At 48.5% G+C, this 21,401-nt stretch overlaps 1 protein-coding gene across 1 annotated transcript in view; it reads left to right on the top strand.

The window, feature by feature from the left end:
* Positions 1-14,200: 14,200 nt before the first annotated feature.
* Positions 14,201-21,401, top strand: part of CORO2A (coronin 2A) — a 67,316-nt gene continuing 60,115 nt past the window's right edge. The window contains exon 1 of the mRNA XM_081176610.1: positions 14,201-14,839. Coding sequence (XP_081032736.1) covers positions 14,825-14,839 — 15 coding nt within the window. The 5' untranslated portion in view covers positions 14,201-14,824. The remainder of the gene's footprint in view (positions 14,840-21,401) is intronic.

The following is a 21,401-nucleotide window of genomic DNA, read 5'->3' as shown; positions in this document are numbered from 1 at the left end:
GCCTGGAGAGCGAGAGGGGTCGGTGCGCACCGACCCCTCTCGCTCTCCAGGCTTCAGGAGAGCCCCACCGCCAGCCCCACAAGCTCGGGGGACAGCGGGAGAGGCGCAGTGCGCCCTTCCCGCTGTCCCCCGACTTGGTTAGAAGGCTGGCGGGGGGGGAGCCTGCTCCTCCCCCTCGCCAGCCCCGCAAACTCGGGAGACAGCGGGAGAGGCGCAGCGCGCCATTCCCGCTGTCCCCCGACTTGGCTAGAAGGCTGGCGGGGGGAGAAGCCTGCTCCTCCCCGTCGCCAGCCCCGCAAACTCGGGAGACAGCGGCAGGGGCGCAGCGCGCCTTTGCCGCTGTCCCCCGACTTGTCTAGAAGGCTGGCGGGGGGAGAAGCCTGCTCCTCCCCGTCGCCAGCCCCGCAAACTCGGGGGACAGCGGCAGGGGCGCAGCGCGCCTTTGCCGCTGTCCCCCGACTTGGCTAGAAGGCTGGCGGGGGGAGAAGCCTGCTCCTCCCCGTCGCCAGCCCCGCAAACTCGGGGGACAGCGGCAGGGGCGCAGCGCGCCTTTGCCGCTGTCCCCCGACTTGGCTAGAAGGCTGGCGGGGGGAGAAGCCTGCTCCTCCCCGTCGCCAGCCCCGCAAACTCGGGAGACAGCGGCAGGGGCGCAGCGCGCCTTTGCCGCTGTCCCCCGACTTGTCTAGAAGGCTGGCGGGGGGAGAAGCCTGCTCCTCCCCGTCGCCAGCCCCGCAAACTCGGGGGACAGCGGCAGGGGCGCAGCGCGCCTTTGCCGCTGTCCCCCGACTTGGCTAGAAGGCTGGCGGGGGGAGAAGCCTGCTCCTCCCCGTCGCCAGCCCCGCAAACTCGGGAGACAGCGGCAGGGGCACAGCGCGCCTTTGCCGCTGTCCCCCGACTTGTCTAGAAGGCTGGCGGGGGGCGAAGCCTGGTCCTCCCCGTCGCCAGCCCCGCAAACTCGGGGGACAGCGGCAGGGGCGCAGCGCGCCTTTGCCGCTGTCCCCCGACTTGGTTAGAAGGCTGGGGGGGGGAGCCTGGTTTTGCGGGAGGCGGGGGAATCCCCCGCCTCCCAGGAAAGCCAGGAGAAGCCGTGCAGCCCTTTTAAAAGGCGCGTGGCTTCTGCCGGTTTTGCGGGAGGCGGGGGAATCCCCCCGCCTCCCAGGAAAGCCAGGAGAAGCCGTGCAGCCCTTTTAAAAGGTGCGTGGCTTCTGCCGGTTTTGCGGGAGGCGGGGGAATCCCCCCGCCTCCCAGGAAAGCCAGGAGAAGCCGTGCAGCCCTTTTAAAAGGCGCGCGGCTTCTGCCGGTTTTGCGGGAGGTGGGGGAATCCCCCGCCTCCCAGGAAAGCCAGGAGAAGCCGTGATCTCTTTAAAGGGTTTGCACGGCTTCTGCGGGCTTTGGGGAGAGGTGAGGGAATCCCCCCACCTCCCAGTAAAGCCAGGAAAGCCCTGTGCAGCCCCTCCGCCAAGGAGAGGCTGCACGGGGCTAAAGGGGAAGCCAAAACAGCGAGTGGGATCCATCCCGCTCGCTGCCTTGGCTTGATCCATAGCTGCACGCAACCCCTCCGGCAGGGAGAGGTTGTGTGCAGCCTGTACGCTGCTCTTTGGGGCTGCGGGGGGGGGAAAGATTTTTTTTCTTGAATTCCCCCCCTAAAAACTGGGTGCGCCCTATGGTCCGGTGCGCCCTATGGTGCGAAAAATACGGTAGGTTGTGGATTCACTTCTATCTGGAGCAGGATTGGGTGGTTCCTGCCAACCAATCATACTGCTGCATTGTTCTAGGACCAATCAGACTGCTGCATTCTGAATCCTATTGTTCTAGGACCAATCAGACTGCTGCAGTTTGGGTCCTATTCAACTCAGTACATAACATTTTTCCTTTCAAATTCATTTTGCACGTATTTACTCTTCCCCTGTGCCATTTTGAATGCACTGACTTTATGTATTTATTGTTTATGTGTTTCCTTTTGACTCCAAATGGTATTCCATGCCAATTCCCAGTGTTTCATGGGGGCCTAGGCCTTCTGAAAGATCCAGGGTTCACGAATAGCTTTTATCTAGTGCATTTCCCACTCAATCCTGCCAGTCTTTTCTGGGAAGCTGGTCAAATGCAGTTCCTAATTGGCAGGTTGCGAGTGGAAACCAAGTTTCAAGGACCACATCTCAACACATGAGCCTACTTGGATCCTGAGATCATCATCTGCGGCCCTTCTTCATGTGTCTTCTCTGCAAGAGGTCTGGAGGATAGCAACACGAGAACAGGCCTTTTCTGCAGTGGCTCTCCCCAGGGTGGTTTGCCTGGCGCCTTCATTATACCCCTTTAGGGTCCAGGCTAAAACATTCTTCTTCAACCAGGCTTTGCATTGACTGACATCTAATGCCCATTTAAATGTGTTGTGGGAGGGGTGATTATTGGTTTGTTTTTGTTCCTGTTTATAATTTGTGTTTTGTGTTTTTTATATTGTAATTTTATGTTGTGAACTTCCCTGAGATCTACCAATAAAGGGCAGCATACATATAATAATAATAATAATAATAATAATAATAATAATAATAATAATAATAATAATAAAGCTGAATTAGAGCACGGTTGCTTTTGATTGAGGCCATTTTAGGCCAGTGCTAGAGCCCCTAGCCTCAAGGAATTCTTTATACAAGGGGTTGGGAAAACTGTTCCTGCTAGAGGGCCACATTGACTTGCGAGGCAACCTTTCAGGGGCCGCATGCCCGTGATAAAAATGGGTGGAGCAACCAGTGTTAATTTAAACTTTGCACAGAAGAGATTGCTTCAGCACACACTTGCTCATCCTCCCTTATCCAGGTAAGCAAGAAGCATTATCGGAGTTCAGGGACACATTTTAGCCAGGTGGAAACACTAGAGGCTACACAACAGGGGTGCTGAGGCCTGGGGTGATTCCTGAGGGTCAGATAGAGACCCAGAGGGCTGATTTCAGCCTCTGAATCCCAGGTCTGCCAGCCCTGCTTTACACCAAAGCAGACCATAACCCAACACTGCATGCTCAGGCCGGCAGCAGGTGTGCAAGGTCTTCAACTAAAGCCTTTCCCTGCTTTTAACATTTTTTTAACTGTCAACTGAGGACTGGACTTCACCAGAAAGCTACAGTCTCATGTTTCTCTCATCCTCTCAGGTTAACCTTTATATTGACTGGATTTCCAGTGTGTTTTGACAACATTATCTAATGTGGTGTTTTTAAAAAAGTAGGCGCAGGAAAGCTTTTGCTACCTGTACGAAAACATCCAGAGTTGTTGCCAAAGGTACTGGCTAAAGAATAGCTTTACATCTGTCTTAAAGCGAGTAATCTTTGCCTTAGTACTGTAATATTCCTGGCAGCATTTTCCCTTTGCACTGAATTGGCTGCTAACTTGTACTGCTCCTTGAACAACAGCTTCCTTGGCCTCTACCTTTTATGTTTCTGATGAAGAATATATATTGGTCGTTCTTATCTGCACTGTCACGTACATGCTGCTTCATGGAAGCTCCACAGGGGAGAAATAAAGGGAGATCATTGAGAAAGAAAGGGTCTGCATTCTCTGTTTCTTTTTCTGCTTTCCACTCTGCCATCGGTGATATTAGGATATTGTCTGCAAAAAGAGCTGGGTGGGTGTGTGATTGTGCACCACTTGGTGACTGGTAGCTGAATGTGCGAGCTGACTATCGAAAAGTATTTGTATCTGAGACATTTAAGCAAACAGATCTGTATAAAGAGACCAGATTTCAGACAGTTGCCCATCTTTCTTGTGTTTACGGAAGCAGAGATGTACCTAGGCTCCCTTACGCCCTTGGCAAGTTGCTGTGTTGGTGCCTCCAGAGCTGGGAGACACCATGGATTAGAAACTCTAAAAGTTTGCTTTTGTCGGCTTTCATAGAATCATAGAATCATAGAGTTGGAAGAGACCACAAGGGCCATCGAGTCCAACCCCCTGCCAAGCAGGAAACACCATCAGAGCACTCCTGACATATGGTTGTCAAGCCTCTGCTTAAAGACCTCCAAAGTAGGAGACTCCACCACACTCCTTGGCAGCAAATTCCACTGTCGAACAGCTCTTACTGTCAGGAAGTTCTTCCTAATGTTTAGGTGGAATCTTCTTTCTTGTAGTTTGGATCCATTGCTCCGTGTCAGCTTCTCTGGAGCAGCAGAAAACAACCTCTCTCCCTCCTCTATGTGACATCCTTTTATATATTTGAACATGGCTATCATATCACCCCTTAACCTCCTCTTCTCCAGGCTAAACATGCCCAGCTCCCTTAGCCGTTCCTCATAAGGCATCGTTTCCAGGCCTTTGACCATTTTGGTTGCCCTCCTCTGGACACGTTCCAGTTTGTCAGTGTCCTTCTTGAATTGTGGTGCCCAGAACTGGACACAGTACTCCAGGTGAGGTCTGACCAGAGCCACTGTATTCTGCTCTGGTCAGACCTTGTGGTCATTGGGGTTTGCCTTGCTTGTCCTCCATTGGTCCATCTGTCTGCCTGTCTTGACCACTGGGTGTGGAACACACTTCCACCTGCAGACAAGCCTCAGCTGTCTGACCATGTGACCTTCAGGTGTGGAGCACACTTCCACCCACAGACAAGCCACAGCTGTCTGAACATCATGCTCTCTGTCTAACCTTTGCTCTCTTAGTGGTCTGCCATGCCCTGTCTGTGACCTTTGTCTCCTTCGTCATGCATCGTGCAAGGGGAAAGTGACGCGGTGGAAACAGGTGCCAAAACAACTTTGTACCACCCCCACGATCTCGGGATTGGAAGATGTGTAAAGGTCCAAAATGTACCTGACTGGTTTTGCATATTGAGCCAGTGTGGTGTAGTGGTTAAGAGCGGTAGACTCGTAATCTGGGGAACCGGGTCTCCGCTCCTCCACATGCAGCTTCTTTGAAGTCTCTCAGCCCCACTCACCTCACAGAGTGTTTGTTGTGGGGGAGGAAGGAAAAGGAGAATGTTAACTGCTTTGAGACTCCTTAAAGGGAGTGAAAGGCAGGATATCAAATCCAAACTCCTCTTCTCCTCTTCTTCTGCTAATAAAAAGAGCCTCGGCAGAGCTAGCTGGCAGCTTGCTTATGCACAGCTCACCTGCATTACCAACTCCCGCCTCATGCCTTCACTTCCCTTCCCTTCCTTTTTCCTCCTGCAACTCTCACCTGCTCCCTCTTTCTTCCCTCTCCAGGAGCCTGCATGCATCGCCCAGCCTCCTGGACCACCTTTTGGAGCTTGCAGGCTCCTAGCCACTCCAAGCCCAAGTTGAGAAGTACAATTTTTCTCCCCCCCTGAGTCTGCACCCTTGGTGGGGGCCAACCTCTAGGGGCACCCCTGTATGGAAGGTCAACTCCTCATGTGCTGCCAGTTGAGTCAAGTCCTCTGCCCACTGTACAACTGGGGAAGGATTTGGGGAGAGACTTTGCCTTCCAGTGTTGAAGTTTTAAGACATTTAGTCGCCCTTCAGCTCTCCGTAAATCTCAAGGAGGTACTCAAAACCGTATTTATGCAGCTGATGACCTTTCACCAAAACAGTGACTCAAGCAGAGGGCTCGGTCTTCTACAGTTCTGCAGCTGTAATACACACAACATCCTGGTATCCTCCATATGCACTGACTGGATGGAAGTTGCAGTCCATGAAATTTTATTTTTGCTATTTTCCCCAATGCCTGGCTCTTTCCAGGTTGTGTTCAGTCTCTGGTCTGGTATAGTGATTCTTGTTGATCCCTATCTGTTGACCATGTTTAAGAGATTTGGAATGCCCCACAGACTTGCAGACTTCTGAGCACACCCAGATTCCTTTCTTTTTTCAAAAAAGTTTTTTAACCCCAGTGTAGACATTATGCTACAACATGTTTCAGCACTAAGCTGCTCAGGAGGCCTATCAGAGTTGACTCGCACACCCTTCTCAACATTTTGTATCTGCACAGGTATTATTCCTAAAGATGTGAAGACCCTTGGAAGAAAAAATGGTGGGGGTGTTGCAAGGCAAATCTTCTATCTCACTTGTACCATTAATTACTTGTGAGTCAGTTTGAAGAAAGAATCCAGAAAGTTTATTTACTGCAGAAAAGTGTTACAGCAGGATAACTCCACAACGGCTGGAACATCCCCCAAATGCTCAGATTATTTATGGCTTTCTTACACAAAGCATCACAATATTTCCTCCAGTCATATGCCTTCTCATGACCTCATTCAAAGTGTTGTTAGCCAGAACTTATTTAGTTACATTTCATTTCGGTGCACCCGCACTTCTAGCATAAGCAAATTATTGAGATCGGTTGATTTGCTACCATGGTTCAACATCTACTGTGCATAAGCATAGCCTCCACATGGATACATTTTGTAGCGAAAACCTTTTGTGCTTTGTATTGTGTGTGCTGTGACCCTGTTTGCCTAAGCGTTTTAAAGTGAAATGCTTTCCCAGCATTTTCTTAGCATTTTCTTAAAACGATGGGCTACTGTAAGTTCCTTTTAACAGTCACGCACATTATCACAATTTTGGGGCCCCAAGGGGGGTCCCCAGGTCCTCTCATTTTTCCATTTCCCCAAGGACTCCACATCCTTAATTACAGTGGTACCTCGGGTTAAGAACTTAATTTGTTCTGGAGGTCCATTCTTAACCTGAAACTGTTCTTAACCTGAAGCACCACAAGAAGAAGAAGAAGAAGAAGAAGAAGAAGAAGAAGAAGAAGAAGAAGAAGAAGAAGAAGAAGAAGAAGAAGAAGAAGAGTAGTAGTAGTAGTAGTAGTAGTAGTTTGGATTTGATACAGTGGTGCCCCGCAAGACGGAAAACCCGCTAGACGAAAGGGTTTTGTGGTTTTTGAGCTGCTTCGCAAGACGAATTTCCCTATGGGCTTTGCTTCGCAAGACGAAAACGTCTTGCGTTTTTTGCAAGTTTGTTTCCTTTTTCTTAACACCGTTAATACAGTTGCGACTTGACTTCGAGGAGCAACTCATAGAACGCGGTGTGGTAGCCTTTTTTGAGGTTTTTGGTGATTTTTGAAGCTTTTCCAAAACTTTTCCGACACCGTGCTTTGCAAGACGAAAAATTCGCTAGACGAAAAAACTCGCGGAACGAATTAATTTCGTCTTGCGAGGCACCACTGTATCCCGCTTTATCACTACTGGAAGGAGTCTCAAAGCAGCTAACATTCTCCTTTCCCTTCCTCCCCCACAACAAACACTCTGTGAGGTGAGTGAGGCTGAGAGACTTCAGAGAAGTGTGACTGGCCCAAGGTCACCCAGTAGCTGCATGTGGAGGAGCGGAGACACGAACCCAGTTCACCAGATTATGAGTCTACCGCTCTTAACCACTACACCACACTAGCTAATGGGGCTTCCTGCTGCCGCCACGCCGCCGGAGCACGATTTTTGTTTTCATCCTGAAGCAAAGTTCTTAACCTGAGGTACTATTTCTGGGTTAGCGGAGTCTGTAACCTGAAGCGTCTGTAACCTGAGGTACCAATTTCCCATTGACTTTCTCTGCACCCATCACTGGCCTTTTTCCCCCTTCAAGGTGTAATAAACCAGGTGTGAACAGACTTCTGGCTTGCCAGATCTACTTTCTACCCAACAGCAGAGTGTGCCTTCACAGTGATCAGGGTATGCACGGGCATGCAGAGGGTGACAGATCTGAAGTCCTCCTCACACTGGTGAATCCTCCTCACACTGCCCTGCCAGTGCTGCCCAGAAAAAGGCACCTGGGGCCATCGCCGTGGCATCCCCCCTGCCCCGCTATGCCCCTGCTAGAACTCCCAAGAGCCAGGTCTCAAAAGTCATAAAGGCCAGAATTAAAGAGCAAGGTGCTTCTGAGTGCTGGAATGTGTTTTCAGGATCAGTCCATTTACACAAGAGTCCACTCTGGGTCACCCTAATCTTTATTAGTTTCAGCAGCCTAATTTAAGTGGAGGGAGGCATTTTTGTTGTTGTTCCCACTGCTAAGACAACTGAGAGTTTAAAAAACAACAACCAACCTTGCTGATCTATTACAATCAGCTAGAGATCTACCAGCAGATCCCACTGCTCCTGAAGTAAACAATGCAGAAGGGCCAGACTGCCTGCTTGGTCAATATTGCAGCAACCTCTAGTGTTCCTACCTGCAACTGCTGTCTTTTTCTAAAAAAACAAGTTGAAACAGTGCCTAAGAAAATGAGCAGTACCCTGCTGGCCCCAAAGCAACCATAATAGAAACAGAATGCCAGTTTGAACCTCGCAATCAAGTATGAAGGCACTAGCCTTCCATACTGTTTATATAAATTAATGGAGGCATTTATCCTCTTTCGTACCAGCTGCCAGAAAGGATGGGAGGAGCAGCTGATAGACAGGTGTGCAGCAAAACGTAACAAATAAGCCTCCAGACGTCTGAGCGAGGAGCACAGCTTCACACCGTGCAGCTTTTAAAATCAAGAGCCATGCATTTCTTTCCAAGCCACAACATCTGTGATCCACTTCTGCCGTGCCATAGTAGATAGCTACACAAGAGATTAGCAGTTGCAATGATCATATAGGACCGTCAAATCTAGTGAAACACTTGCTATAGCTCTTTTTATTGGAAGTAAGTTCATTAACTGGCCCAGGCTTGGGCAGGCCGTAGATTTAAGGTGCTTATGTCTCAAACCCTCTGGCCTGTCACAAATAATTGCCATAGCTACTCTGTGTACCTTTGGCTAAGAAACACTAGCAACCTTGCAAGAAATGGATGATATATCCCAGGGACTATTGATATAAAGGATGCCCCCACATTTATTTATTTTGTTACTGTCTCAGCTCATCTTTGATCCTCAGACCCAGATATCCTTAATGCTGGAGTAATTTATCACAGAGCATCAGCTCATCCTTGGCCATATAGGAATTGTTGGCCCTTGGCCCTAATCATGTAAAAGCAGCAATCCTTTTCGCACTCCCAGATTTTGGAGAAGGGCTAAGCTGATTATTATTATTTGTCAAATTTGTTAGTTGCTTTATCTTGCCCCAAGGCAACCCAAAGCAACTCACAACCAAACAAACAAACATTACAACGAAAACCTCACACAGATACTTCAAGCCAGCGGGGAGATGTTGACGCCAATCGATACAGACAATGTAGAGCTAAATGAACCAATGTCCTGATAAGGCAGCTTCCTGGGTAATAACTGTGGAACTTGCATCTGAGTAAACATGCATGGGGATTGCAAAATATCGTTCTGCTCTGCTGTCTGGAGTCAAGGTAGGCTGGAAAGTGTGGGTGACTACCTACGCTTTTGGGACGCGGGTGGCGCTGTGGGTTAAACCACAGAGCCTAGGACTTGCCGATCGGAAGGTCGGCGGTTCGAATCCCTGCGACGGGGTGAGCTCCCGTTGCTCGGTCCCAGCTCCTGCCAACCTAGCAGTTCAAAATTGCGTCAAAGTGCAAGTAGATAAATAGGTACCACTCTGGCGAGAAGGTAAACGGCGTTTCCGTGCGCTGCTCTGGTTCTCCAGAAGCAGCTTAGTCATGGTGGCCACATGACCCAGAAGCTGTATGCAGGCTCCCTCGGCCAGTAAAGCGAGATGAGCGCCGCAACCCCAGAGTCGGTCACGACTGGACCTAATGGTCAGGGGTCCCTTTACCTTTTTACCTATGCTTTGATCCTCCTTCACACGTAACTAGGTGGGAGCGCAAAGTCCATACGGACAACAAGAATGAGGCAGGAGCACTCACATGCAAAAGTGTTACCCAGAATCCTTTGCAGCATACCAGACGCTCAGAGGGTACTCAGCTGAAAATTGGGCAGGGGGGTCCTGGTAGGCATATTTGAGGGCACCCGGGTGCCTATGCATGCCATTTTGGGGGACCTCGTGAGTGGGCAGAAGATAGAATTTAACATAGCTGGCCTGATCTGTGACGGTTCACACATTCTGCTGATGGCGGGTAGGGTGCTAGGCAGCCTGTTCTGGACTTTTATCTCTGTACAAAGTCTGTTGGTGATAAAGCAAGAATTCTGTATACACACCCACCCCAACGGGCTTCTGGAAATCACGCCAAGCATTCTGTAACTTGATTTTTAATCAGAGATAATCTTTCCTCCACACTTTGTTTATATTATCTGGCTGCCGGGGCTTATCTAAAGCTTTCGACTGTGCAATAAAGGATCCCGCCACAGAATGAGATCTGAGGATTTAGACAGGTTTTAATTCTGCCCTTTGTATTTGGAAGGAAATGGGGCACTGGGGCAGAGTGGTCCAGCTGTGTAGCTCCTTGCCTTCAAAGGCAGGCCAAGACAGTCTGTTGCCCTCAAGCAGCTGCGCTGGGTGAGAATTGAAGAGTCCTTTGCAACACAGATCTTGCTCTCTTACTTACAAGTGAAACTCAGGTTATATAACTGAGGTTGGGGTTCTGCGACAGGCACACCTGCACCGCCCCTGAAAACAAACACACAACAGAAGTTAGTACAGTGGCACCTTGGTCTACAAACAGTCTGGTTTGCATACGTTTTGGATTACAAACACGTCAAACACAGAAGTGCATGTGTTTGCAAGCTTTTTTTTATTACAATCCTTATTTTTTTGGGATTACGAACATTATTTTTTTTTGAGGCCCCATTGGCGAAAATGCGCCTTGGGTTACAACTTGTTTTGGTTTACAAATGGACCTCCAGAATGGATTATGGTTGTAAACCAAGGTACCACTGTACTGCAACATTTGTAGCAGGGAATAGGATCAAATGGCCCTTGTTACTGGTATAGACTTCCCTGAGCTTTCTCTCAGTAGTGGTACCTCGGGTTAAGAACGTAATTCATTCCGGAGGTTCGTTCTTAACCTGAAGCTGATCTTAATCTGAGGTACCACTTTAGCTAATGGGGCCTCCCTCTGCCGCCGCACCATCGCTGCTCGATATCTATTCTCATCCTGAAGCAAAGCTCTTAACCCAAGGTACTATTTCTTGATTAGTGGAGTCTGTAACCTGAAGTGTCTGTAACCTGAAGCGTCTGTAACCTGTGGTACCACTGTGTTGTTGTTGTTTAGTCGTGTCCGCCTCTTCATGATCCCATGGACCAGAGCACACCAGGCACTCCTGTCTTCCACTGCCTCCCGCAGTTTGGTCAAACTCATGCTGGTAGCTTCGAGAACACTGTCCAACCATCTCGTCCTCTTTCGCCCCCTTCTCCTTGTGCCCTCCATCTTTCCCAACATCAGGGTCTTTTCCAGGGAGTCTTCTCTTCTCATGAGGTGGCCAAAGTATTGGAGCCTCAGCTTCAGGATCTGTCCTTCCAGTGAGCACTCAGGGCTGATTTCCTTAAGACTGGATAGGTTTGATCTTCTTGCAGTCCATGGGACTCTCAAGAGTCTCCTCCAGCACCATAATTCAAAAGCACTGTACTGTGTTGTATTTTGCAGAATGGAACAAACTGTTTCTCCTAGTCACTGACAGCAAGCTGATAGCTGCTGAAATTAATTCAGACACTAGTCTTCAACATCTCTCATTGTTAGAATGTGCAGAGTCAGACATTCTTTATGCTGTACTTTGTCTCTTGGTAAGTAGCTGTACACACTTGTCCATATTAAACTCGGCAGCAATGGCAATGCTAATGGTGTTTTTCATGTGGGCTATGAGCTGATATTACAACTCCCCAAAATGCAGAGGTTTGGTCCCCCAGAAGAATAACAAAAAAACCCCACATATTTTTTAAAAAGTTTGCAGCCCTAGGAATTGTTTATTTTGATGGTCTGTTTATGTAGGGCTTATGCTGAGCTGTCAGAGCAGATTGCATAAAATAGCTCAGTAATTCTTACAACATCCTGGTAATAATAATAATAATAATAATAATAATAATAATAATAATAATAAAATGTATACCACCCTATACCCACAGGTCTTTATACCCACCTATACCCACAGTTTCTCTATTTCTAACTGTTTCCACCACCCAGCTGTTCCTCTAACCAAGGGATTCAAAACACACACTCACCTGAGAAAATGCTTTTCATCAGATGGCTAATTCTGATATTCAGATCAATGGTACTGTCTTAGATGACGCTTAAAAAGTCCCCCTTCTCAAATCGCCCTAAATATTAAGCAACAGTAGAACTCAATCTTAGGCAGGTCTGCATGTTTGGTGCAGGCGCCTGGAACAGTTGTGAAATGTAGTTTTGGATACTATCTGTGGATAGTATGTGGAGAATCTTCCTTTTAAAACACACACATAAAAATAACAGATTGGCAAATCAAATTACAGGAATTGGTGGAGATGGCTCAATTGACTAGGAAACTCAGAGGAAACTCAAAGCAAAAATTTGCGGAAAAATGGGATGGTTATAGAAGATATGTTCAAAAATATAACACAGTGGTACCTCAGGTTAAGTACTTAATTCGTTCCGGAGGTCCGTACTTAACCTGAAACTGTTCTTAACCTGAAGCACCACTTTAGCTAATGGGGCCTCCTGCTGCTGCTGCTGCGCCGCCGGAGCACGATTTCTGTTCTCATCCTGAAGCAAAGTTCTTAACCTGAAGCACTATTTCTGGGTTAGCAGAGTCTGTAACCTGAAGCGTATGTAACCTGAGGTACCACTGTACAGTAATAGTTTTGACTCCGTGCTAGCATTCAAGTGACAAATGAAGTAAAAGGAGGTGGATAACAATTAAGGATTTATTATGTTTTCTGAATGTATTGGAAAATTTATATAGAAAGCTCTATTGTCTTGTGTACATTCGATTGTAAGATAAAATATATGCGAAGGGACTTGAATAAAAGATTTTGTAAGATAAAAGAGGAAAGGATATTTAGTTTCATTATTATCATAATTTTTTTTGTGTGTGTATGTATGCGTGCTTTATATGGAATGTTTGGGAGGAAATAAGACGGCAAATGAAGAACAGATCGTGAAGGTGAGGCTCCAAGACTTTGGCCACCTCATGAGAAGAGAAGACTCATTGGAAAAGACCCTGATGCTGGGAAAGATGGAGGGCACAAGGAGAAGGGGACGACAGAGGATGAGATGATTGGGCAGTGTTCTCGGAGCTACCAGCATGAGTTTGACCAAACTGCGGGAGGCAGTGGAAGACAGGAGTGCCTGGCGTGCTCTGGTCCAGGGGGTCACGAAGAGTCGGACACGACTAAACAAACAAACAAACAAGACGGCAAATAACAAATAACAAACTAAATATTGATGTCTGTAATTTTTATTTCTCAGTTATATTTTGTGGTAGTATGGTTGTAATTTTTTTTGGTAACATAAAATCATTCAATAAAAAATATTTTAAACACACACACACACAGCTTTCTAGTTTTTGTGATTGTGAAAGGTTTTTAGTATGCAGATAATGCCCAGAGTCCAAAAAGATAGTTGAGTAAGAGCTCAACAACTTTGTCCGGATGTTCACTTGGCAACCTAGCTTCATCATTGTGCCCTTTCTCCACCGACTGCTCACATCAGGGCCTTCTCTGCTGCAGCCCCTAAATTGCGGAATTCCCTCCTGCAAGAAGGGAATTCTTGGCTTCTTCACTATGCAGCTTTCCAAGAATGCTGAAGACATAGCTCTAACCTGCAGGAATCTTCACCCCATGTGGGGCTCGAACCCACGAACCTGAGATTAAGAGTCTCCTGCTCTACATGTGTGTTCAGGGCCCACCCTATCCCTGTGATTGTAATCTGTTTTAAGTGTTGTTGGCTTTCTTAACTGTTGTAACCTGCCCTGGGACCTGCTGTTTAAGGGCTGGGAATGAATGCAATAAATAATAACAACATATCCTTCAAGGATAAAGAAAAGCAGGTCATTCTGGGATCAAGTCAGAAACCGGGCGGCTTCTATAAATCTGGGGGTTGTCCTTGGAGAACAGGGACATTTGGAGGGTCTCTGACAACAACAACAAATTTATGTAACCTCGCCCATCTGTCTGGGTTTCCCCAGCCGCTCTGGGCGGCTCCCAACAGAATATTAAAAACACGACAAAACATCAAACAGTAAAAACTTCCCTAAACAGGGTTGCCTTCAGGTGTCTTCCAAAATCAAAACCAGGAACACAATAAGCAAAAACCGAAATAAATGATGCAAAATAGGTTTACAGTATACATTAAAAAAAGAAAACAGAATAATGGATGCAAAACAGTTTTCAAAAACGCAAGGGAGGGAAAACAGCGATGCCAACCATCGCGCTGGTTTCATTTGCGTAATTCGTACCGATTGCAGAATTCCGACCCGCGCAGAGAGCGCGCCCGGCTTAACCCTTCGGCGCCCGGGTTTCCCCAGGGAGCCGCCGCCTCTCTTCCCCGCAGGGACGGGATTTCGGGCTGCCTCCCGTCTCCGCCCACCCGTCCTCATCCACAATGCAACAACCGCCGCCTCTGCCGAGGTTTCTGACGCTGCTTTGCCGGACTCCGAGGGCGGCACACAAAGGAAGCAGGAGGTGGAGTGGGGGGGGTGGGGATCTTGGCCTGTCCTTCTCCTCTCCTGGCTCCACCCACCACCCTTTCTCTCCAAGCGCGCGTGTGGACCCTGCAGTGACTTTGCAAGCGTGCGCTCTGCCCGGGGTGCGTGCATGCTGGAAGCGGGCAGATTTTGATGGGTTTTTAATTTAATTTAATTTTTTTTAAGCGGTGTGTGGGTGACAGCAAGCAAAGGGTTTCCACCCCCACCCATTCCCCAAATATATATATTTATAAATTCACCATCAATGAATGAACGTGATTCCATGATCCCGCAGCACCTGTGAAAGGGATGTGCTAGGTGTGCTCTGATACGGGAGGAAAAACGGAGGAGGAAGAAAAGTGTTGCGGTGCAAGAGCAGGCAGGAGCTGAAATCTTTGCTGCGGAGAGAGACGACTGTGAGCTGGGCGGGCTCGCCAGCCCTTGGACGCTGCACCAAAAACCAAGGCTGCATGACCATCACAAAGGTAGGAAGAGGGAGCCTTGCAAAGGAGGGACGAAAGCGGCGCACCTGCTCTTGAACCGCGTCGCAGGTGCCGGGCATTTTGCAAGCACCAGCCCAGATCCCGCAGTTCCACTGCTGCGTCGTGCGTCCGGCATTATAATTCACTGGAAACCGTCCGCTCGCAGAAACAAAACAAAATACGGGGGGAAGTCTTGCAAATGCCCCTCAGTGGCTTGGTGGATCATTCTTAGAAGGGTGGATCCTCCCGACCCTGCATCGTTCAGGATCTGAGGGGCGGGGCGAAATCACAACATCAGCAAAAAAATGCTTGCATGAATTTGACAGCAGCAACATATACTTAGCTATCAAATTGTCGTCGCCCTCTACCCCCTTTTTAAAAAAATACATCTGTCGGGTTGGGTGAGTTGCAACATTCGCGTTTGCTCAGGGTAGAGGGGAGCCCTAGCTGATTCCCACCCCAGTCCTTGTGTGTAAAAATAAGAAGCATAATCTACCAGCAAGTTCTCCTGGGCAAGGAAACGCTTTTTCAGCCTGCAAACGAATTGGCACATTTCTTGTTAAGACCTGAGCATGTTAGAGGAACTGATCTCAACCTATGCGGGGAGGGGGAAACGTTAGCTCCTGAGAGAAAATAAAATCGTATTGGTTTAGGGCTGCCAACTTTGATTCCAGGACCAGAAGGCCGAATGAGGCCAGAGCCTGGAGGGATCTGTTTCACTGGAGTAGATCTCCTGGGCACGCCTAAGTTGGCCTTGGAGTTTGCTTGCATTTCAGGTTACCTGCGGTGAGTAGAAAATCTACTGCAAGTGACGAGCCATCAAATTTATTTGCCAATTGGAAGAAAGTTGGTTCTGCTTTTCATTCAAGCTGTCAGTGTCAAGTCCCCCCCTTCTCAGAATTCTTCTTCCTATACAGTATGCATTTCCAAACGCTAGCCATTTAATTTAATTTAATCATTGCTTTCCTACCCACCTAATGCCAACTAACTGCTCCATTGTTCTTGCAACCAGGTGGTTAAACAATGCCCCAAAGGGTGGGTTGTTTCAGGTCTTTCAGTGCAACCTTATTGGTGAAAACAGGCTTCCAATCTGCTCTACTGCTTGTTTGGTGCCAAAAGGATGGTAGTTACTCTGGATAAGATATTTCAGAGTCCAGGTTTGATATTGTCTGTGTGACCTCGGTATGCCCTTCTGTGCCATGGGCTTGTTGCAGACGTAGATAAGGTGGTTGACTAACACAGTAGGATAGATTTATTGCCCTGACTTTGCCCTGGGGGCCAGGGAGACTTATGGAGGATTTGCAACAAGAATATTGCTGTAACTTTGCCCTTGAGTTCAGGGGAACCTAATGAGTGTGCAAAAGGATTGTGATGTTATTATTTTCAAAGGAGGTTTTGTCTGCAACCGAGGACCACATGAAGGATAATAATCGTACTCTAGTTCCATAGAAATTCTTTTCCTGTGAGAATGGGTGGCTAGACTAAAAAAAGGGAAGACTCCTGCACTTTTAAGCAAAAGAAGCAGAGCGCATTCCAACAGGTGTAGCGTTTGTATCTGGCCATCCTAATAGGAGCTAGGTAATTGCTGCGAGATGTGGCTTAGTGTCAGTTGATCCAGCTATTAACTGTTGGGTGCTAATTAGGCAGTTCTGGAGATCATAAGAATTGCTTTGTTGGATGAGATCAATACATTGTGCTCACTGTGGCTTTCCAAGTGCCTCTGGAAAGCTCATAAGCAGAGCATGAAGGCAGCAGCCATCCCTCCATGGTGTTTTCCTCCAGGGTCTATGACCACTCTCTGGAGTTTGAGAACCATACCTAGCAATGGTTTGCTTATTTAAATGTCTAACGTTGCTTCCCCCCAGCCACATGCGATTCCCAATGACTGCCACGAAAGAGCCATCTAGTAAAGCCAATAAACATTTTCTCCAATAATGAATGAAAGTTAGGAAGCCAACAGCCAAATACTCGGTTAGTTACTTAAAAGTGAAATGTGAACTTCAGCCTTCTTTGTGTCTTGAGCTCTTGGTCATGGGCACCATTCCTCTCTCCCTTCCCCACCATTATAAAGGTAAAGGGACCCCTGACCATTAGGTCCAGTCGTGACCGACTCTGGGGTTGCGGTGCTCATCTCGCTTTATTGGCCGAGGGAGCCGGCGTACAGCTTCCAGGTCATGTGGCCAGCATGACTAAGCCGCTTCTGGTGAACCAGAGCAGCGCACGGAAACGCCGTTTATCTTCCTGCCGGAGCGGTACCTATTTACCGGTATCTACTTGCACTTTGACGTGCTTTTGAACTGCTAGGTGGGCAGGAGCAGGGACCTCACCCCGTCACGGGGATTCGAACCGCTGACCTTCTGATCCGCAAGTCCTAGGCTCTGTGGTTTAACCCACAGCGCCACCGGCGTCCCTTCCCCTCCATTACTTTCCCCTAATTTTCCTTCTGCTCCATCTGTTGGCAGCATTCCCTAGTTCCAAGCTTTCAACCTGGACTCCATTGCTTTGGCCTGCTTCCTTCACCACCCTAAGTTCTCATTTGCTAGGAGGTCCTTCTGTTCCTTTTTCATTAGTCCTGTTTCCCTGCCGGTCTATAGGATCTGAGCAGCTCTTCTTGAGAGACTTAGGGTTAGAACAATTCAATTCTTCAGCCTGACGTGCCTACCATAGCTGCTCACCTAGAGACTTCTCCTCTAAGCCACGGTATGTCAGGGCTAGGCTGTGAGCAGCAATCTGAGCCAGGGACTACAGAACAAGTCAGGACCAAAGAGTAAGTGGGGTGTAGTGGTTGAGATGCTGGACTAGCACCTGGGAGACCCGGGTTCAAATCCCCACTCAGCCAGGAAATTCACTGAGCGACCTGGGCCAATTCCTGACTGTCAGGAATTCTGAAGGAAATCAGCCCTGAGTGCTCACTGGAAGGACAGATCGTGAAGGTGAGGCTCCAATACTTTGGCCACCTCATGAGAAGAGAAGACTCCCTGGAAAAGACCCTGATGATGGGAAAGATGGAGGGCACAAGGAGAAGGGGACGACAGAGGAAGAGATGGTGGGACAGTGTTCTCGAAGCTACCAGCATGAGTTTGACCAAACTGCTGGAGGCAGTGGAAGACAGGAGTGCCTGGTGTGCTCTGGTCCAGGGGGTCATGAAGAGTTGGACACGACTAAACAACAACAAAGCTTTTGGCCTCTGGGGTATAGTGCTGGAACTTTCCTGTTCCATTCATTAGGCACCATGGTTTTGTGGGGTTTCCCCTTAGCTCAAATTACCAGGTGGTTAATTAACACCGAACCATCCTTTGGGAAGTTGAAGTATGCTCACCAGGGAGAAACACACTGGGGCATGGGAGCCCATAATAAATGTGACACACACCATAGAAATGGGTGTGACAATGTTAAGGGCAGGCCTAGGCTGCCTAGGTGTGTGCAGATTCTCTAGCCCGGGGCCCAGAGATCAGTAGCTGCCTCCAGCAGGGCAACTAGCAGAAAAGTTTGTGCTCTGTTGTTGCCAAGTCAGTAGCAGAAGGCCTGGCTTCTTGTTCTCACATCAGACCTGGCCAATCCACAGGCTTCATGCGCTCTGTTAGTTGGAGAGGTTGATATTGGCTGCGTACCTGTGTTATAGATGGATATAGGACACACAGTCCTGGGTCGTTCTCTGGGACCAGGAGGTTCCTGCTTCAAGCCTTGAGGCTAAGCAGAGACCTGTGCAAGCCTTTGCTTTGTGAAGTATATGATTGTGTCCTAGCATTAACCGTAGGATGCATGTGGTTCATTGAGAGGGGGATAATGAAGCCACATTGGCAATCCCTGCCTCCACCGCTGACATTCACTGGGTCCACATCAGTTGGTGTGGAGCTCCCCACAAATATTGATGATTGTGCATAGATCTCATGATGGGAGTTCCTGGTTGGACAGGCGCTCCTCTTTATGTGGAAGAAGTATACATGCCAGCCAAATGCACAGGTGGCATGGTACATGGCTGTTGCACATGTCAGCAGTGTTAGATATATAAGCTAGGCGCCAAACCCTTCAGCCAGGGTTACAGTAGCCAAAGCATAATGTCTAGTTGCCATTTTGGGGGCCAGAGGGCTCGAAAGTAATATTTTCCAATAAAACTTACTGGTTCCTGAAATATAACGGCTAGAATTCTACAGCAGGCATAGGCAAACTCTGGCCCTCCAGATGTTTGGGATTACAATTCCCATCATCCCTAGCTAACAGGATCAGTGGTTAGGGATGATGGGAATTGTAGTCCCAAACATCTGGAGGGCTGGACTTTGCCTATGCCTGTTTTACAGGATTTGCTGCTAGTGTGTGAAAACAGTCAAGATTCAAGGATGCCCAGGCATGCACCTCCAGATGATGGAGACATCAGATACCATCCTAGTGCCAGGGCATCTTCACTTGGTTGCAAGTGGCCAATAAAGGTAAAGGTAAAGGGGCCCCTGACCATTAGGTCCAGTCGTGACCGACTCTGGGGTTGCGGCGCTCATCTCACTTTATTGGCCGAGGGAGCCGGCGTACAGCTTCCAGGTCATGTGGCCAGCATGACTAAGCCACTTCTGGCAAACCAGAGCAGCGCACGGAAATGCCGTTGACCTTCCTGCCAGAGCGGTACCTGTTTATCTACTTGCACCTTGACGTGCTTTCGAACTGCTAGGTTGGCAGGAGCAGGGACCGAGCAACGGGAGCTCACCCCGTCGCAGGGATTCGAACCACCAACCTTCTGATCGGCAAGTCCTAGGCTCTGTGGTTTAACCCACAGCGCCACCCGCGTCCCCTAAGTGGCCAATAGCTGGGTACAAAATGTGCCTGGCGAATTTTGAATGCTGCATGTCAGCAGTGAGGCATGGCCGGCCCGCACAACCCCAGAGCTTCCTCCCACATGCTTTCAATGCGTGCGTATGTGTGCGCCTTCTGAACCCACCTCATGTTGAGAAGGCTAGCAAGCCACTGTCATTCGATTCCCCCACCCTGCACCTTCACCCACAAAGCACTCCACAAGTGGTACAGGACTCGTGTTGAGTGTAGGATCAAGCCCTTGATGAACAGCTGTAATGTGAAGTTAATGAAAGGTAAAAGGATACTCAAATAAGTTCATTTTCATTCCTCAGGGTGTAAAATGATCGTTGTGAGAGGCTTTGTGCCACACGGCACACAGTTGATGTTGTTAGAGCTGGCCAGGAGCTTTCCGTCTTGTGGCTGTGATTAAGGCAGGAGAGTGAAAGAGACACGGTAATCCTATATTGATTTACTTAATGCTGGCTGGTGTGACATCTAACTGGTTTAGTATCACTGGCTATGCAGAGAGCTGGTTCTCTCTACAGCTTTCACATATCTGACATGCAATACTGATTTTATTTTCTGTTGCTGTCATGTTAAATATGCAGCTCGGTTGGTTAGAGTGTGCTGCTGATAACGCCAAAGTTGCAGGTTCGATCCCCATATGGGACAAACTGCATATTTCTGCATTGCAGGGGGTTGGACGAGATGACACTCAGAGTCCCTTCCAGCTCAAGAATTATTTGCTTGTAAGTGTGATTATCACTGATGCTCTGTTGTCTTGGGATAGATACATGCCTCCTCCAGTGGCAGGCAACCTTCATTCTGTTAGTGCAACAGAATGTCCCTTGGTTGACGCTAAGCTATCTGCCGTATTTTTCGCCCTATAGGACACACTTTTTCCCCTCCAGAAATGAAGGGGAAATCTGTGTGCATCCTATGGGGCAAATACAGGCTTTCGCTGAAGCTTGGAGAGCGAGAGGGGTCGGTAGGCACCGACCCCTCTCGCTCTCCAGGCTTCAGGAAGCTATCAGCAAGCCTGGGGAGCCCTACGGGAGTTCCCGCAGGGCTCCCTAGGCTGCAGATAGCAGCCTGCTGTCCGGCGCGCGGGCGCCCTGAAGCAGAGCATTTTTTCCTTTATTTCCCCCCCAAAAAACTAGGTGCGTCCTATGGGACGGAGCGTCCTATGGGACGAAAAATATGGTAATCCAGCTTGTATTAGTGCAGGGGAGGTGGGTCTGCCTTATGCTAGGACCCATATAGCTCAGTTGGTAGAGCATGAGGCCCTTCATCTCAAGGTTGTGGGTTCGAGCCCCACATTGGGCAAAAAGACTTCTGTATATCAGGGAGTTGGACTAGATGACCCATGTGGTCCTGTCCAACTCTACAATTCTATGAGACAGATGGTCCATGGTCTCAAAAATCTCAGGTGGCATTCTTTCCTAAACCAAGTTACCTAAGGAGCCAAGAACTGAGCTACTATTACTTACTGTTGCACTGGGTGCTGTACAAGCGAATATATGAAAGTCATGCGGTTGTATCCATTGGTGGCTTTCTGCTATTGCAAAGCACTTCCACAGCAGAAGGCATTTTTGACAATCTCCCTGCCCACTGCAACCGTCTGTGTGCAACTCCCCCCCCCCCCCAAAGCTCCTGTGGGTTGTGGGGCTCTCTGGAACATTATGGGATGTGGCATGGGTATGTCTGCAGCAGGCAGGGGGTGAGGAATGAAAACTGCGGGGCCTTACCTCATGCAAGCAGTAGTTATTTCACTAGAGCAAAC

This window comes from Podarcis bocagei (assembly GCF_964188305.1).
Source record: "Podarcis bocagei genome assembly, chromosome: 17".
Lineage (NCBI taxonomy): Eukaryota > Metazoa > Chordata > Lepidosauria > Squamata > Lacertidae > Podarcis > Podarcis bocagei.
Note: the sequence above shows the minus strand (reverse complement) of the source record. Positions and strands in the feature narration are given on the sequence as shown.